We start from the raw sequence: 13983 nt of genomic DNA on the forward strand, positions 1-13983 counted from the left end.
TGCCTACTCAAGAGGAGGCATCTGAGTATTTCTTGAAGACTAAACAAGAGCAGCTTGGTTACTTGATTGCATCCATGCTAAGGATTGAGCAAAGTCTGGCCACCCTCACTCAGAATCAGCAGAGCCTAGAGAGAATCATGGAACAGAAGTTCTATGACTTGGATGTCAAAGTAACGGAAGTTCAGTCTGCAGTGGAGCAGCTCCAGGAGGACATGCAGGAGAGGAGAGGCAGGACTACCACTCATGCCTTTGCTAGAGTGCCAAGAGGTCCGAGGTCATCTGCCGTGCCAGTTGCTGACACAAGAGCCACCACTTCAGCACCAGCTACAGCCTCAGTTCCACCAGCTCCAGCATCTACTTCAGCTCCAACTCCAGCGTCTACTTCAGCGTCTACCGAAGCCTTCGTCCTTGGAGTGATCCGGACTCCACCACCACCAGAAGATCAAGCCTGAGCGTCGATCTAGCACTATGCATTTTCTAGGAACTTTTTGGTAACTTGTTGCCAAAGCGGGAGAAGATGTATAGATCATAGGCTTCGAGAGAGAGAGTGTGTTGCTTTTCTCTCTTGCTTTATTTGGTGGTTTTTCAAACTTGTTTGCTTTTGAGTGCTTGAGATACTACGTCATTATTTGTGAGACATTGATGATCATGTGTTTGATCATCAGCTACACTTAATGCTTGCTTAATGTTATTATCTTATCTATCTTATGTGATCTTTCACTTTTCTTGGTGATGAGTGCATGTATTTCATTCTTATCATTTTAAGCGCTCCACCAAGATGTATGTGACATGGAAGAGTAACCCATGACTCTAACTCTTTGTGCATTTGCAGTCCAAAGCAAATTTTAAATATGCACAAATTTAGGGGGAGCTCTTACTTATCACATACTTCTCAAAGCGACGATATATTTCATGCTTATTATCATTTGTTGAAGCTTTGATCTATATGTTGTCATCAATTACCAAAAAGGGGGAGATTGAAAGTGCAACTATCCCTAGGTGATTTTGGTAATTCATAACAACATATAGCTCATTGAGCTAATGCTATTCCAAAATGATTATTTCAGGAAAGCTCAATGATTGGCATGGCATGGATATGAAAGTGGAACCCTCAAAATGCTAAGGACAAAGGATTGGCTCAAGCTCAAAAGCTCAAGACTCTTCATTTTATACTTTAGTGATCCAAGATCACATTGAGTCTTTAGGAAAAGCCAATACTATCAAGGAGGGATGAGGTGTTGCTTAATGAGCCTCTTGCTTCATGTGCTTAGTGATATGCTCCAAAACCCTCAACTACTTTCCCATATCCACATATGACCTAAACCCTAAGCCAAACTCGGTCCTACCGATTCTTCCTATCCGGCGCCACCGAGTTTCACTTGTCATTAGCCACTGCCAAACCCTAGCAATTCAGTTCTACTGATAAGGATCTCGGTCTCACCGAGATGGGATTGCAAACTCTCTGTTTCCCTTTCGTAACTTTCCGGTCTCACCGAAAGAGCGAATCGGTCCCACCGAGATTGCAATGTAAACTCAGTGTTTCCCCTTTGTAACTTTTCGGTCTCACCGAGTTCCACTCGGTCTCACCGAAAGAGCAAATCGGTCCCACCGAGTTTGCCTGACCAACTCTCTGGTTAGCTAATTACCAAATTCGGTCTCACCGAGTTTGTGTAATCGGTCTCACCGAGATTACGTTATGCCCAAACCCTAACCATATAGGTCCTACCGAGTTGCATGTCAGTCCCACAGAAAATCTCTAACGGTCACTAGGTTTACATTTTCGGTCCGACCGAGTTTGTTGATTCGGTCCCACCGAGATTGGAAAACTGTGTAACGGTTGGATTCTGTGTGGAGGCTATATATACCCCTCCACCTCCTCTTCATTTATAGAGAGAGCTATCAGAACACATACACCATTCCAACTCATATGTTATGAGAGAGAACTACCTACTCATGTGTTGAGACCAAGACATTCCATTCCTACCATATGAATCTTGATCTCTAGCCTTCCCAAGTTGCTTTCCACTCAAATCTTCTTTCCACAAAATCCAAATCCTATGAGAGAGAGTTGAGTGTGGGGGAGACTATCATTTGAAGCACAAGAGCAAGGAGTTCATTACCTACACACCATTTGTTACTTCTTGGAGAGTGGTGTCTCCTAGATTGGCTAGGTGTCACTTGGGAGCCTCCGACAAGATTGTGGAGTTGAACCAAGGAGTTTGTAAGGGCAAGGAGATCGCCTACTTCGTGAAGATCTACCGCTAGTGAGGCAAGTCCTGTGTGGGCGATGGCCATGGTGGGATAGACAAGGTTGCTTCTTCGTGGACCCTTTGTGGGTGGTTGCTTCTTCGTGGACCCTTCGTGGGTGGAGCCATGTGTGGACTCGCGCAACCGTTACCCTTGGGTGGAGCCTTGTGTGGACTCGCGCATTCGTTACCCTTCGTGGGTTGAAGTCTCCATCAACGTGGATGTAGGATAGCACCACCTATCCGAACCACGGGAAAAACATCCGTGTCTCCAATTGCGTTTGAATTCTCCAAACCCTTCCCTTTACATTCTTGCAAGTTGCATGCTTTACTTTCCGCTGCCTATACACTCTTTGCATGCTTGCTTGAATCATGTGATGATTGCTTGACTTGTCCTAAATTAGCTAAAATCTGCCAAGAACTAAAATTGGGAAAAGGTTAAGTTTTTATTTGGTCAAGTAGTCTAATCACCCCCCCCCCCTCTAGACATACTTTCGATCCTACAGCAATAGCAACAAACTAAACGATCGAGTGCTAGCTAATGGAATGGGTCAAGTCAATCACATCATTATCCTAATGATGTGATCCCATTAATCAAATGACAACTCATGTCTATGGTTAGGAAACATAACCATCTTTGATCAATGAACTAGTCAAGTAGAGGCATACTACTGACACTCTGTTTGTCTATGTATTCACACATGTATTATGTTTCCGGTTAATACAATTCTAGCATGAATAATAAACATTTATCATGATATAAGGAAATAAATAATAACTTTATTATTGCCTCTAGGGCATATTTCCTTCAATATTGCCATGCAACTTTCCATCATTCCGTTCATCATGACACATTCATCATTGTCATATTGCTTAGCATGATCATGTAGTTGACATAATATTTGTGGCAAAGCCACCGTTCATAATTCTTTCATACATGTCACTCATGGTTCATTGCATATCCCGGTACACCGCCGGAGGCATTCATATAGAGTCATCTTTTGTTCTAGTATCGAGTTGTAAATAAATAGAAGTGTGATGATCATCATTTTGTAGAGCATTGTCCCAAGTGAGGAATATAAAAAAAGAAGGAAAGGCCATAAAAAAGAGAAGGCCCAAAAAAAGGGGGGGAGGCCATAAAAAGGCCCAAAAATGAGAGAAAAATATAGAAGGGACAATGTTACTATCCTTTGCCACACTTGTGCTTCAAAATAGCACCATGATCTTCATAGTAGAGAGTCTCTCATGTTATCATTTTCATATACTAGTGGGAATTTTTCATTATAGAACTTGGCTTGTATATTCCAATGGGCCTCCTCAAGTGCCCTAGGTCTTCGTGAGCAAGCAAGTTGGATGCACACCCACTAGTTTCTTTTGTTGAGCTTTCATACATTTATAGCTCTAGTGCATCCGTTGCATGGCAATCCCTACTCCTTGCATTAACATCAATTGGTGGGCATCTCCATAGCCCATTGATTAGCCTTGTTGATGTGAGACTTTTCTTCTTTTTTGTCTTCTCCACATAACCCCCCTCATTATATTCTATTCCACCTATAGTGCTATGTCCATGGCTCGCGCTCATATATTGCGTGAAAGTTTATAGGTTTGAGATTACTAAAGTATGAAACAATTGCTTGGCTTGTCATGGGGGTTGTGCATGCTGATAGCATTCTTGTGTGAAGAAAATGAAACATGACTAAACCATATGATTTTGTAGGGATGAACTTCTTTGGCCATGTTATTTTGAGAAGACATAATTGCTTAGTTAGTATGCTTGAAGTATTATCATTTTTATGTCAATATGAACTTTTGTCTTGAATCTTTTGGATCTGAATATTCATACCACAATTAAGAAGAATTACATTAAAATTATGCCAAGTAGCACTCCGCATCAAAATTCTGTTTTTATCATTTACCTACTCAAGGATGAGCAGGAATTAAGCTTGGGGATGCTTGATACGTCTCCAATGTATCTATAATTTTTTATTGCTCCATGCTATATTATCTACTGTTTTGGACATTATTGAGCTTTATTATCCACTTTTATATTATTTTTGGGACTAACCTATTAACCGGAGGCCCAGCCCAGAATTGATGTTTTTTGCCTGTTTTAGGGTTTTGAAGAAAAGGAATATCAAATGGAGTCCAAACGGAATGAAACCTTCGGGAATGCGATTTTCTTATCAGATAAGACCCAGGAGACTTGGACCCTCCGTCAAGAAAGCCACGAGGCGGTCACGAGGGTGGAGGGTGCCCCCCCTAGGGCGCGCCCCTGCCTCGTGGGCCCCTCGAAGCTCCCCCGATGTACTTCTTCCTCCCATATATATCCACGTATCCCAAAACAATCAGAAAGGAGCCAAAAACCTAATTCCACCACCGCAACTTTCTGTATCCACGAGATCCCATCTTGGGGCCTGTTCCGGAGCTCCGCCGGAAGAGGGCCGTCATCACGGATGGCTTCTACATCATCATCATCCAAGCCCCTCCGATGAAGTGTGAGTAGTTTACTTCAGACCTACGGGTCCATAGTTAGTAGCTAGATGGCTTCTTCTCTCTTTTTGGATCTCAATACAATGTTCTCCCCTCTCTCGTGGAGATCTATTCGATGTAATCTTCTTTTTGCGGTGTGTTGGTTGAGACCGATGAATTGTGGGTTTATGATCTAGTCTATCTATGAATAATATTTGAATCTTCTCTGAATTCTTTTATGTATGATTGGTTATCTTTGCAAGTCTCTTCGAATTATCAGTTTGGTTTGGCCTACTAGATTGGTTTTTCTTGCCATGGGAGAAGTGCTTAGCTTTGGGTTCGATCTTGCGGTGTCCTTTCCCAGTGACAGAAGTGGCAGCAAGGCACGTATTGTATTGTTGCCATCGAGGATAACAAGATGGGGTTTTTATCATATTGCATGAAACTATCCCTCTACATCATGTCATCTTGCTTAAGGCGTACTCTATTTTTAACTTAATACTCTAGATGCATGCTGGACAGCGGTCGATGAGTGGAGTAATAGTAGTAGATGCAGGCAGGAGTCGGTCTACTTGTCTCGGACGTGATGCCTATATACATGGTCATACCTAGATATTCTCATAACTATGCTCAATTCTGTCAATTGCTCAACAGTAATTTGTTCACCCACCGTAGAATACTTATGCTCTTGAGAGAAGCCACTAGTGAAACCTATGGCCCTCGGGTCTCTTTCTCATCATATCAATCTCCAACACTTTATTATTGCTTTGCTTTTTTACTTTGCCTTTTACCTTTCACTTTGCATCTCTATACCAAAAATACCAAAAATATTATTTATCATCTCTATCAGATCTCACTTTCGTAAGTGACCGTGAAGGGATTGACAACCCCTAAGCGCGTTGGTTGCGTTGAGCTATTGTTTTTGTGTAGGTACGAGGGACTCGCGCGTAGCCTCCTACTGGATTGATACCTTGGTTCTCAAAAACTGAGGGAAATATTTATGCTACTTTGCTACATCATCCTCTCCTCTTCGGGGAAATCCAATGCAGTGCTCAAGAGGTAGCAGAGTCCAATTGACGTTAAATTTCACAGAGAATATCTTTGGACCAGAAGAAGCCCATGATGTGTCGGAGATGGGCCAGAAGAGTCCCGAGGCACCCATGAGGGTGGGGGGCATGCCCTACCCCCCTGGGCGCGCCCCCTACCTCGTGGCCACCTCGGGGACCCCCCTGACTTGTTCCCGACTCCAACACCTCTTATATATACCCAAACTTCCAGAACATAACCTAGATCAGGAGTTGCCGCCGCAAGCCTCTGTAGCCAGCGAAAACCAATCTAGACCCGTTCTGGCACTCTTCCAGAGGGGGGAATCCCTCTCCGGTGGCCATCTTCATCATCCCGGCACTCTCCATGACGAGGCGGGAGTAGTTCTCCCTCGGGGCTGAGGTTATGTACCAGTAGCTATGTGTTTGATCTCTCTCTCTCTCTCTCTCTCTCTCTCTCTCTCTCTCTTGTTCTTGATTCGGCATGACCTTGATGTATCGCGAGCTTTGTATTATAGTTGGATGTTATGATGTTTCCCCCCCTCTATCTCCTTGTGATGAATTGAGTTTTCCCTTTGAAGTTATCTTATTGGATTGAGTCTTTAAGGATTTGAGAACACTTGATGTATGCCTTGCATGTGCTTATCTGTGGTGACAATGGGAGATTCACGTGATCCACTTGATGTATGTTTTGGTGATCAATTTGCGAGTTTCATGACCTCATGAACTTATGCATAGGGGTTGGCACACGTTTCCGTCTTGACTCTCCGGTAGAAACTTTGGGGCACTCTTTAAAGTTCTTTGTGTTGGTTGAATAGATGAATCTGAGATTGTGTGACACATATCGTATAATCATACCCATGGATACTTGAGGTGACATTGGAGTATCTAGGTGACATAAGGGTTTTTGTTGATTTGTGTCTTAAGGTGTTATTCTAGTACGAACTCTATGATAGATCGATCAGAAAGAATTACTTTGAGGTGGTTTCGTACTCTACCATAATCTCTTCGTTTGTTCTTCGCTATTAGTGACTTTGGAATGACTCTTTGTTGCATGTTGAGGGATAGTTATATGATCCAATTATGTTATTATTGTTGATAGAACTTGCACTAGTGAAAGTATGAACCCTAGGCCTTGTTTCCTAGCATTTCAATACCGTTTGTGCTCACTTTTATCATTAGTTACCTTGCTGTTTCTATATTTTTAGATTACAAAAACCTATATCTACCATCCATATTGCACTTGTATCACTATCTCTTCGCTAAACTAGTGCACCTATACAATTTACCATTGTATTGGGTGTGTTGGGGACACAAGAGACTCTTTGTTATTTGGTTGCAGGGTTGTGAGAGAGACCATCTTCATCCTACGCCTCCCATGGATTGATAAACCTTAGGTCATCCACTTGAGGGAAATTTGCTACTGTCCTACAAACATGTGCACTTGGAGGCCCAACAACGTCTACAAGAAGAAGGTTGTGTAGTAGACATCTGCGCTCCTCCGGCCTGTCCCCGCGCCACTGCGGCTTCCCCTAGTCAACGCCGCCCGTCGCGCACGGCAGTCCTCCGACGAACATCGCCCGGCCACCCACTACCGCTCGGCGCCCGCAAGGTGTTCGACAAAACGCCCGCAAGGTATGTATTGCTTCAACTTCACATTTTTTACATGTTGTTTGTAGTTTTTATAGCCTAGTTTAAATTGAACATTGTAGATGAGTTCATTGTATGATTCTTCCGAAGAAGAATTTGATATGGAAGAGGAAGAGGATCTTGCAATGATCCTAGCTATGCACATCAATAAAAAACCGAAGCACGGTGGTTCGATTATGGGTCGGCAGAAAATTTGGAGGGATAGGATCAATGCCCACAACTGATTGATGAGGCACTATTTTGTGGAGAATCCCACATACCTCGAGTCGTACTTTCGTCGCCGGTTTAGGATGAGCACCGAGTTGTTCAGGTGCATTGCAGACAAACTAGCGAGCCATGACCGATTTTTTTAGCAAAGGAGGAATGCCGCCGGAGAGCTCGGGCATAGCACCTTTTAGAAGGTGACAACCGCTTTGCGTATGTTGGCATGCGGTATCCCAGCTGATCTAGTTGATGATCACTTGGCCATGGGTGAGAGCCAAGCCATCATGTGTGTCAAGCGCTTCGCAGTCGGAATTGTGCAAGTGTTTGTCCATGAGTATTTGAGATCTCCCAATGCTGAAGACGCTGCAAGGCTATTGGAGATGAACAAAGCTCGTAGCTTCCCAGGTATGCTTGGCTCAATAGATTGCATGCATTGGAGTTGGAAGAATTGTCCAAAGGCATGGCATGGGCAATTTCACGGCCAAAAAAAGGGTTCCACTATAATCCTTGAAGCGGTGGCCGATCAAGAGACTTGGATTTGGCATGCTTTTTTTGGAATGCCTGGATCTTTGAATGACATCCACGTTGTCAGCTGGTCACCACTGATGAATAAGATTGCAAATGGTGAACTGCCACCGGTGTAGTTTGTAGCAAATGACCGTGCATAAAACTATGGCTACTATCTTGCGGATGGCATCTACCCAAAGTGGCAAACATTTATGAAGCCGTTGATAAAACCGAAAGGTAAGAAAAAACTTGATTTCCACAATGCTCAGGCGGCGGCTAGAAAAGATGTGGAGAGAGCTTTTGGGATTTTGCAAGTCCAATTTACTATTGTGAGAGGACCTGCTAGATTTTGGGATCAAAAGATGCTTTGGTACATCATGCACGCTTGTGTGATCATGCACAACATGATCATTGAGAATGAGCGTGGCCAAGATGTAGACTACTCTCACTGTGAGCTCTTGGGACATCCTGTGCGAGTGCGGCGGAGGGCTGAAAGGGTGGCCCATTTTGTTGCCTCCTATCATGCCATTCGACGTCCCACAGTGCATGATGATCTTCAGAAGGATCTCATTGAGGAGTGGTGGGCTTGAAATGGCCGACAAAGAGCATCATGATTTGTGCGTTTGATGTTGTATTATTGAACTATTTGTTGTATTGAAAGATAAACTATTTGTTTGAGTTATAATAACGAAATTGAACTATTTATTGTTGATTTATTTTGTTTGTGTTTGATCTTCTTGCTTGTGTTTGGAGTGCATATGTTGTTTGCACGAGAGCGCGCGCTGCATTTTTGCGCACTGCTGGAGCTACGCGCGCGCTGCATTTTACCGCGGCTGCTGGAGCCAGCGCTGCCCGACGCGCCAAACCAGCCGATGGGCGTGTTGCAAACTGGTTTTTAGCGCGCCGCGCGTTGGGCAGCTGTTGGAGATGCTCTTAGTAAAATATTCGGTTACTGTAAAAAGAAGCTATCTATGTGGATCTATCATAGTGCATACCAATTTCACCACAAGAAACATAGCCATCGATCTGAGCAATGCTCAGTTCGTGACTTGAACAGGATCAAACATCCAGGTTTTGTTGCTCGTCTTTGTGTGTATACAAACCGATCAGACGGATGCAACAACTTGAGAGTCCATGGGATCAACGGCTCAGCTTGCCTCACGCCAATTCTGCATGCATGCATGCACGGGGGTGCTCCTCTGACTTTTGTGATACACCGGGGTCCTGCTGCCTACCCTATGTGCCAGAGTCAAACACTTTACATACATCTTTATGCTTTTGTGATACACCATGCTCCTGCTCCCTACCCTATCTAAATCTCTGCTAATTCTGCATTTCATGAATTATGCAACGTGGGTGTGAAGTTCGTGTGTGCAGCCATGTTAGAATTGGTGCGAGATGAGCTGCTGATTATTTTTTGACCAACCTCATGCCATATCCCGTAGACACGAGGTGCCCGTACATCACCTGGTTCCACGCGTCCGGCACGCCTGGCAGGCACCAGTGGCTGCAATCCTCTGGGGCATCCGGCGGCGTCCCGGGCTCTCGGTGCCGTGAAGGATGACCGTCCCTTCTCAGTGCTGTCATGTGCGTTATGTTCAAGAACACCACCCTATTGTCCATCTGCTGTCTAATTGTGCCCCGTGCTGTGCTCGAGATCATCGTGTTGATCCACGAATACTCTTGGTTGCTCTCGCCAGTGGTCATCATAAGAGGATCCCGTTGGTCTGCACATGAGCCCCCAGTGTCCCACGTTCCGTTGTCGTAGTGCGATGGAGAATAGCTCCTGAAGAAGAGATAGCCCCTTGTGGAGAGTCGTGGATTGCTTAGCGCCCAGTCTTTCACCGTCTGCAGGGATAACCGGAACGCTTCCTTGATGTCCATTTTCATGTTGAACCGATTTCCCACCATGAAATAATTTCCTCTGCAGTATGGATCAATGCAGTTCTAGTCAGTTGATCACGATCATAGCAATGCAATGCAGTAGCTAGCACGCTAATTAGTTAACTAATTACATACGATTTGATGGTCTTGTGCTCATTCCACCAGTGACCCGTGTTGAGGACGAGCACATCAGCACCGGCCCAGCGCGTGGCGTGCCGTGGCAGCGCGTCCAGCCGGATGGCACCCCTGGTGGCGCTTGCACCTTTGTTGCTTGCCACCGGCGGGATGCGGTCGACCATGACGAGCATCGGCGCGCGGTAGTACTCCACAGAGAGGTTGTAGTCCAGGAAGATCATGGAGAGGTAGCCCTTGTGCCGGCTAAGGGGCTTCCCGGACTGCTCATATATCCTCGAACCATTCGGCACGGCGCTGGCGAGCATGCACAGCATGGACTCCCACTGGTTACGGCCGATGGAGTCGCCAGCGAACACGATTCGGCCGTTCCGGCTCCTCTCCAACATATCCGTCGCATTAAACCTATTGAATTTGAACGTACTTAGAAAGGTGACAGAGACAAGACAAAATGTTTTGTTCTCTGATGAGAGATGTCAATGGCGATGGCTACCTACTTAGGGAGGCGGCAGCTGCCGCGAGGTTGCCAGCGCCAGTGCCGGAAGGATGAGTCGTTCCGGCCGTTGCGCTCGCAGCGGAAGCCGGGATCAAGGAATGGGCAGTCCTCCCCGTAGAGCGTCGCGGTAGTGGCGTCCTTCACCCATTTTCCGTCAGAGTAGTCGCAGCCACCGGATGGGTCGGCGTGAGCCACAATGCCTCCGCCATCATTGTCGATCAGAAGCGGCAGTGGCCGAGCCTGGAAGAATGATTTCTGCGGCTGCGGCACGAGCGTGAGGACGACAGAGAGCACGAAGAGAACCAGCAAAGCGGACACCGGAGCGTGTTTAGCTTGCATGGATGGATCTCCGACTAATACTTGAGTAGTGATGGCGATCATTAACAGGCTGAGAGGAGAATAAGGAGCCGAGAGTGGCGTGGAGTTGCAGTAAGAGTGAAGGAGCGAGTGGCGCTAATGCCAACAGCTAGCGCAGGGGCTAAATTTAGACATAATGACTGTATGAATGATGAACAAATAGGAACTAGTCGTCTACACATCGGAAGCGCCATTCAGAAGCACTCGTTTTCTTTCCAACAGAAACCAATGGCATAGACAAAACCATTGGCACAGACAGTTCTGGTGGAATTCTGCATGTGGATCCAACAAAAAGTGAAGGGAACCTGAAACAAGTTTCTTTTTTCTTACACATTTCAGGATAAAAAATGCTAGACTTACGAAAGGTTTTTACAAACCCCTACGTAATTACCTTTCCCACTAATCAAATCAACCCCCCCCCCCCCCCCCCTCCCCCCAACCCCCTGAATTTCAGGATGTGCCTGCGCCCACAACTAATGGCCAGTAAAAAAATAGGCAATTCACACAAGTCACCCCGTAACCCTCTTGACCCCCTAATCTCACGTAGGTGTAGCAAAGCTTTCAGGATAACGGAATCTGTTTCAACCATATGGCTGTCATAATGGACCATTGTCCCCATTCTATGCTGCCATGAGTGGCAAGAGCCAACACACATGCTACTAAGTGTCCTAAAAACATGCTAGTGAGCGCAACTAAAACCCTGAACTAAACTATACTCCCTCCATCCCATAACAAAGAGCGTTTTTAACACTATACTAGTACTCTCTCCAATAGTGCATATAAGATGTTTCCAAAGTGAAACTTTGCAGACTTTGACCAAATTTGTAGAAAACAATACAAACATTTACAATACTAAATATACATCATACGAAAATATATTTCACGGTGAATCTAATGGTAAAGATAGGGTATTATAAATGTTGATAAATATTTCAAACTTAGTCGAATTTTTAACTTCAAACAAATCCTATATGCACTCTAATTTGGCTGCGGCCTGCGGGAGTATATGCATCAAAAGGCACCAAGAGTTCGTACAAAGGACCATTTTTTTATGTACTAAAAGGTATGGCAACATAGAAGTTCTCCCAAAATGACAATAACAACTAAGAAACTCCGCCCGGACCAAACAAAAAGATGCATTCATGCAGAAGCATGGGACTGTAAATGGTAAAGTTTTATTTTTGATGATTTCACTCATGGTCTACTATCCACGGTAGCAAAGGCCATCAACTAATCCAGATAAGAACATACATGCTATTCTATATAGATATGGAGAGTAGCTAGCAAGCATGGGCCATCAAGGATATGGAAACACCAACGAACAAAGTCATATTGAATATTCGATAAGTTCTATAGCACAAGTGTTATGTAGGTAACCAGCAAAGTGGAGGTTAAAAATGCACGACACACTATTAGATTTAGCATAAGCAAAATAATTTCAATGATATAACTTACAAATGTGTAATTAGTATTTAGCAATATTTTATGTGGTTAACTATGCTAGCTACATAACAAGAAAAAGTTATACTCGTGGATACTATAGTATGATAAAATAGGTTAGCCAAATAAAACAGTTTACTATAAGTTTGCGCCATGTATGCCATATAGAACACCATCCTTCCAACATCATTCCGATCCAAATGAAAGGATGCTTGAGAAAGGGTTTCAACACCATATCAAAAGTGAAAGTAGAAAAGTAAAAACAAAGAAACAAATTTCCAATTCTGGAGCTACAAATCATGAGAGCCTAAACATACTTGGGCCATCTTCTTTACGTTTGAATGCTGATTTTTTTTTTTTCAGGCTCTTCAGTTAGGACATTAATTTTAAGCTCGACACCCAACGGAATGATCAAGTGTTGGGACCTTACAATGTCTGAGGTTTTATACAATCATCAGCAGCAACTGAATATTGAGTGTAACACTTCGTAATAAAATCTTAATGAGAAAACACACAATTGCCCAATAAGTGGATTACGTGGATTACTCTAAGGAGGTGTTTGGTTGCAAGAATGGTAACGTTAACGTTAACGTAATCAGATCACAGCGTTTTAGGAGGTGTAACGATTTCTTTCCTAGTTTGTTTGGTTCGTCAAAGGTACAGGAATTGGATACCATCGATCTGCTCTATTTTTCCCCAATGCATGAGAATTCTCTCTCCCTGACTGCCAGAGTTGCCCTGTCTCTCGCCTCCCCGATCATGCGTGCCGCCGACCGCCGTCCATCTCAAGCGCCGCCGGCCGCCCCGAAGCATGCGTACCACCAGCCGCCGGCCATCTCAAGTGCAGCCAGCCGCCCCGAAGCATGCGCGCCGCCGGCCATCTCAATCGCAGCCGGCCACCCCCAAGCATGCACGCCGCCGGCTGCTCTGATCTCGCGCGATGCCAGCCGGACCCCAATCTAGCGCGCCATTGGGGCCGCTCTTTCAGCCTCGGGTAAAAAAACGAACAACAGCGAGAGTTTTGCATCAGAGAGAGGGAACAGATACCATGGACATGTGGGCGGAATCAATTTTGTACAGCGGCGTTATCTGATTACACGGGATCGCATTACGGTGAAGTCTAACCAAACAAAAACAATCGTTTTCAGATCCCGTCGTTATCAGGTTACGTTACAAAACGCCCAAACAAACACCTCCTAAATGAATTGAATGCGTGCATGGTGATTTATCATGAGCCATTCGGAAAGTGAAGCATGAAGAAAATTTAAAACATTGCCTATTGCCATCCAATTATTTATCCTCAAGTATGGATCCATAACAGAGAAGAGGGTCCCACAAAAAACAGAGAAAAGGGAGGAGGGTCGCGTGTTTCCGGTAAGAAGATGCAAGCGCATGAGGCGGAGGTGACAAGACACCTCACTCAGCATGTTGTCCTTGACTTACTTGTGTATCATTGAAGACATCATCCGAGAGGGAGAATAAAATGGCAATGCACATGCATGTCCTCTTTGCAAATAGTATGGATGGCTTGCATGCGCCTTATCACGGATGGCCG

General features: G+C 44.7%; 1 protein-coding gene across 1 annotated transcript; it reads right to left on the minus strand.

The window, feature by feature from the left end:
- Positions 1 to 9193: 9193 nt before the first annotated feature.
- On the minus strand, positions 9194 to 11043 carry LOC123147012 (protein trichome birefringence-like 9). The gene is made up of 3 exons (XM_044566269.1): positions 10633 to 11043; positions 10139 to 10540; positions 9194 to 10043 (listed from the first exon to the last, which is right to left on the minus strand). The coding sequence occupies exons 1-3, from the start codon at positions 11010 to 11012 to the stop codon at positions 9530 to 9532; spliced, it is 1296 nt and encodes a 431-aa protein (XP_044422204.1). The 5' UTR covers positions 11013 to 11043; the 3' UTR covers positions 9194 to 9529.
- Between the last annotated feature and the right edge of the window lie 2940 nt (positions 11044 to 13983).

Source organism: Triticum aestivum, chromosome 7A, assembly GCF_018294505.1.
Source record: "Triticum aestivum cultivar Chinese Spring chromosome 7A, IWGSC CS RefSeq v2.1, whole genome shotgun sequence".
Taxonomy (NCBI): Eukaryota; Viridiplantae; Streptophyta; class Magnoliopsida; order Poales; family Poaceae; genus Triticum; species Triticum aestivum.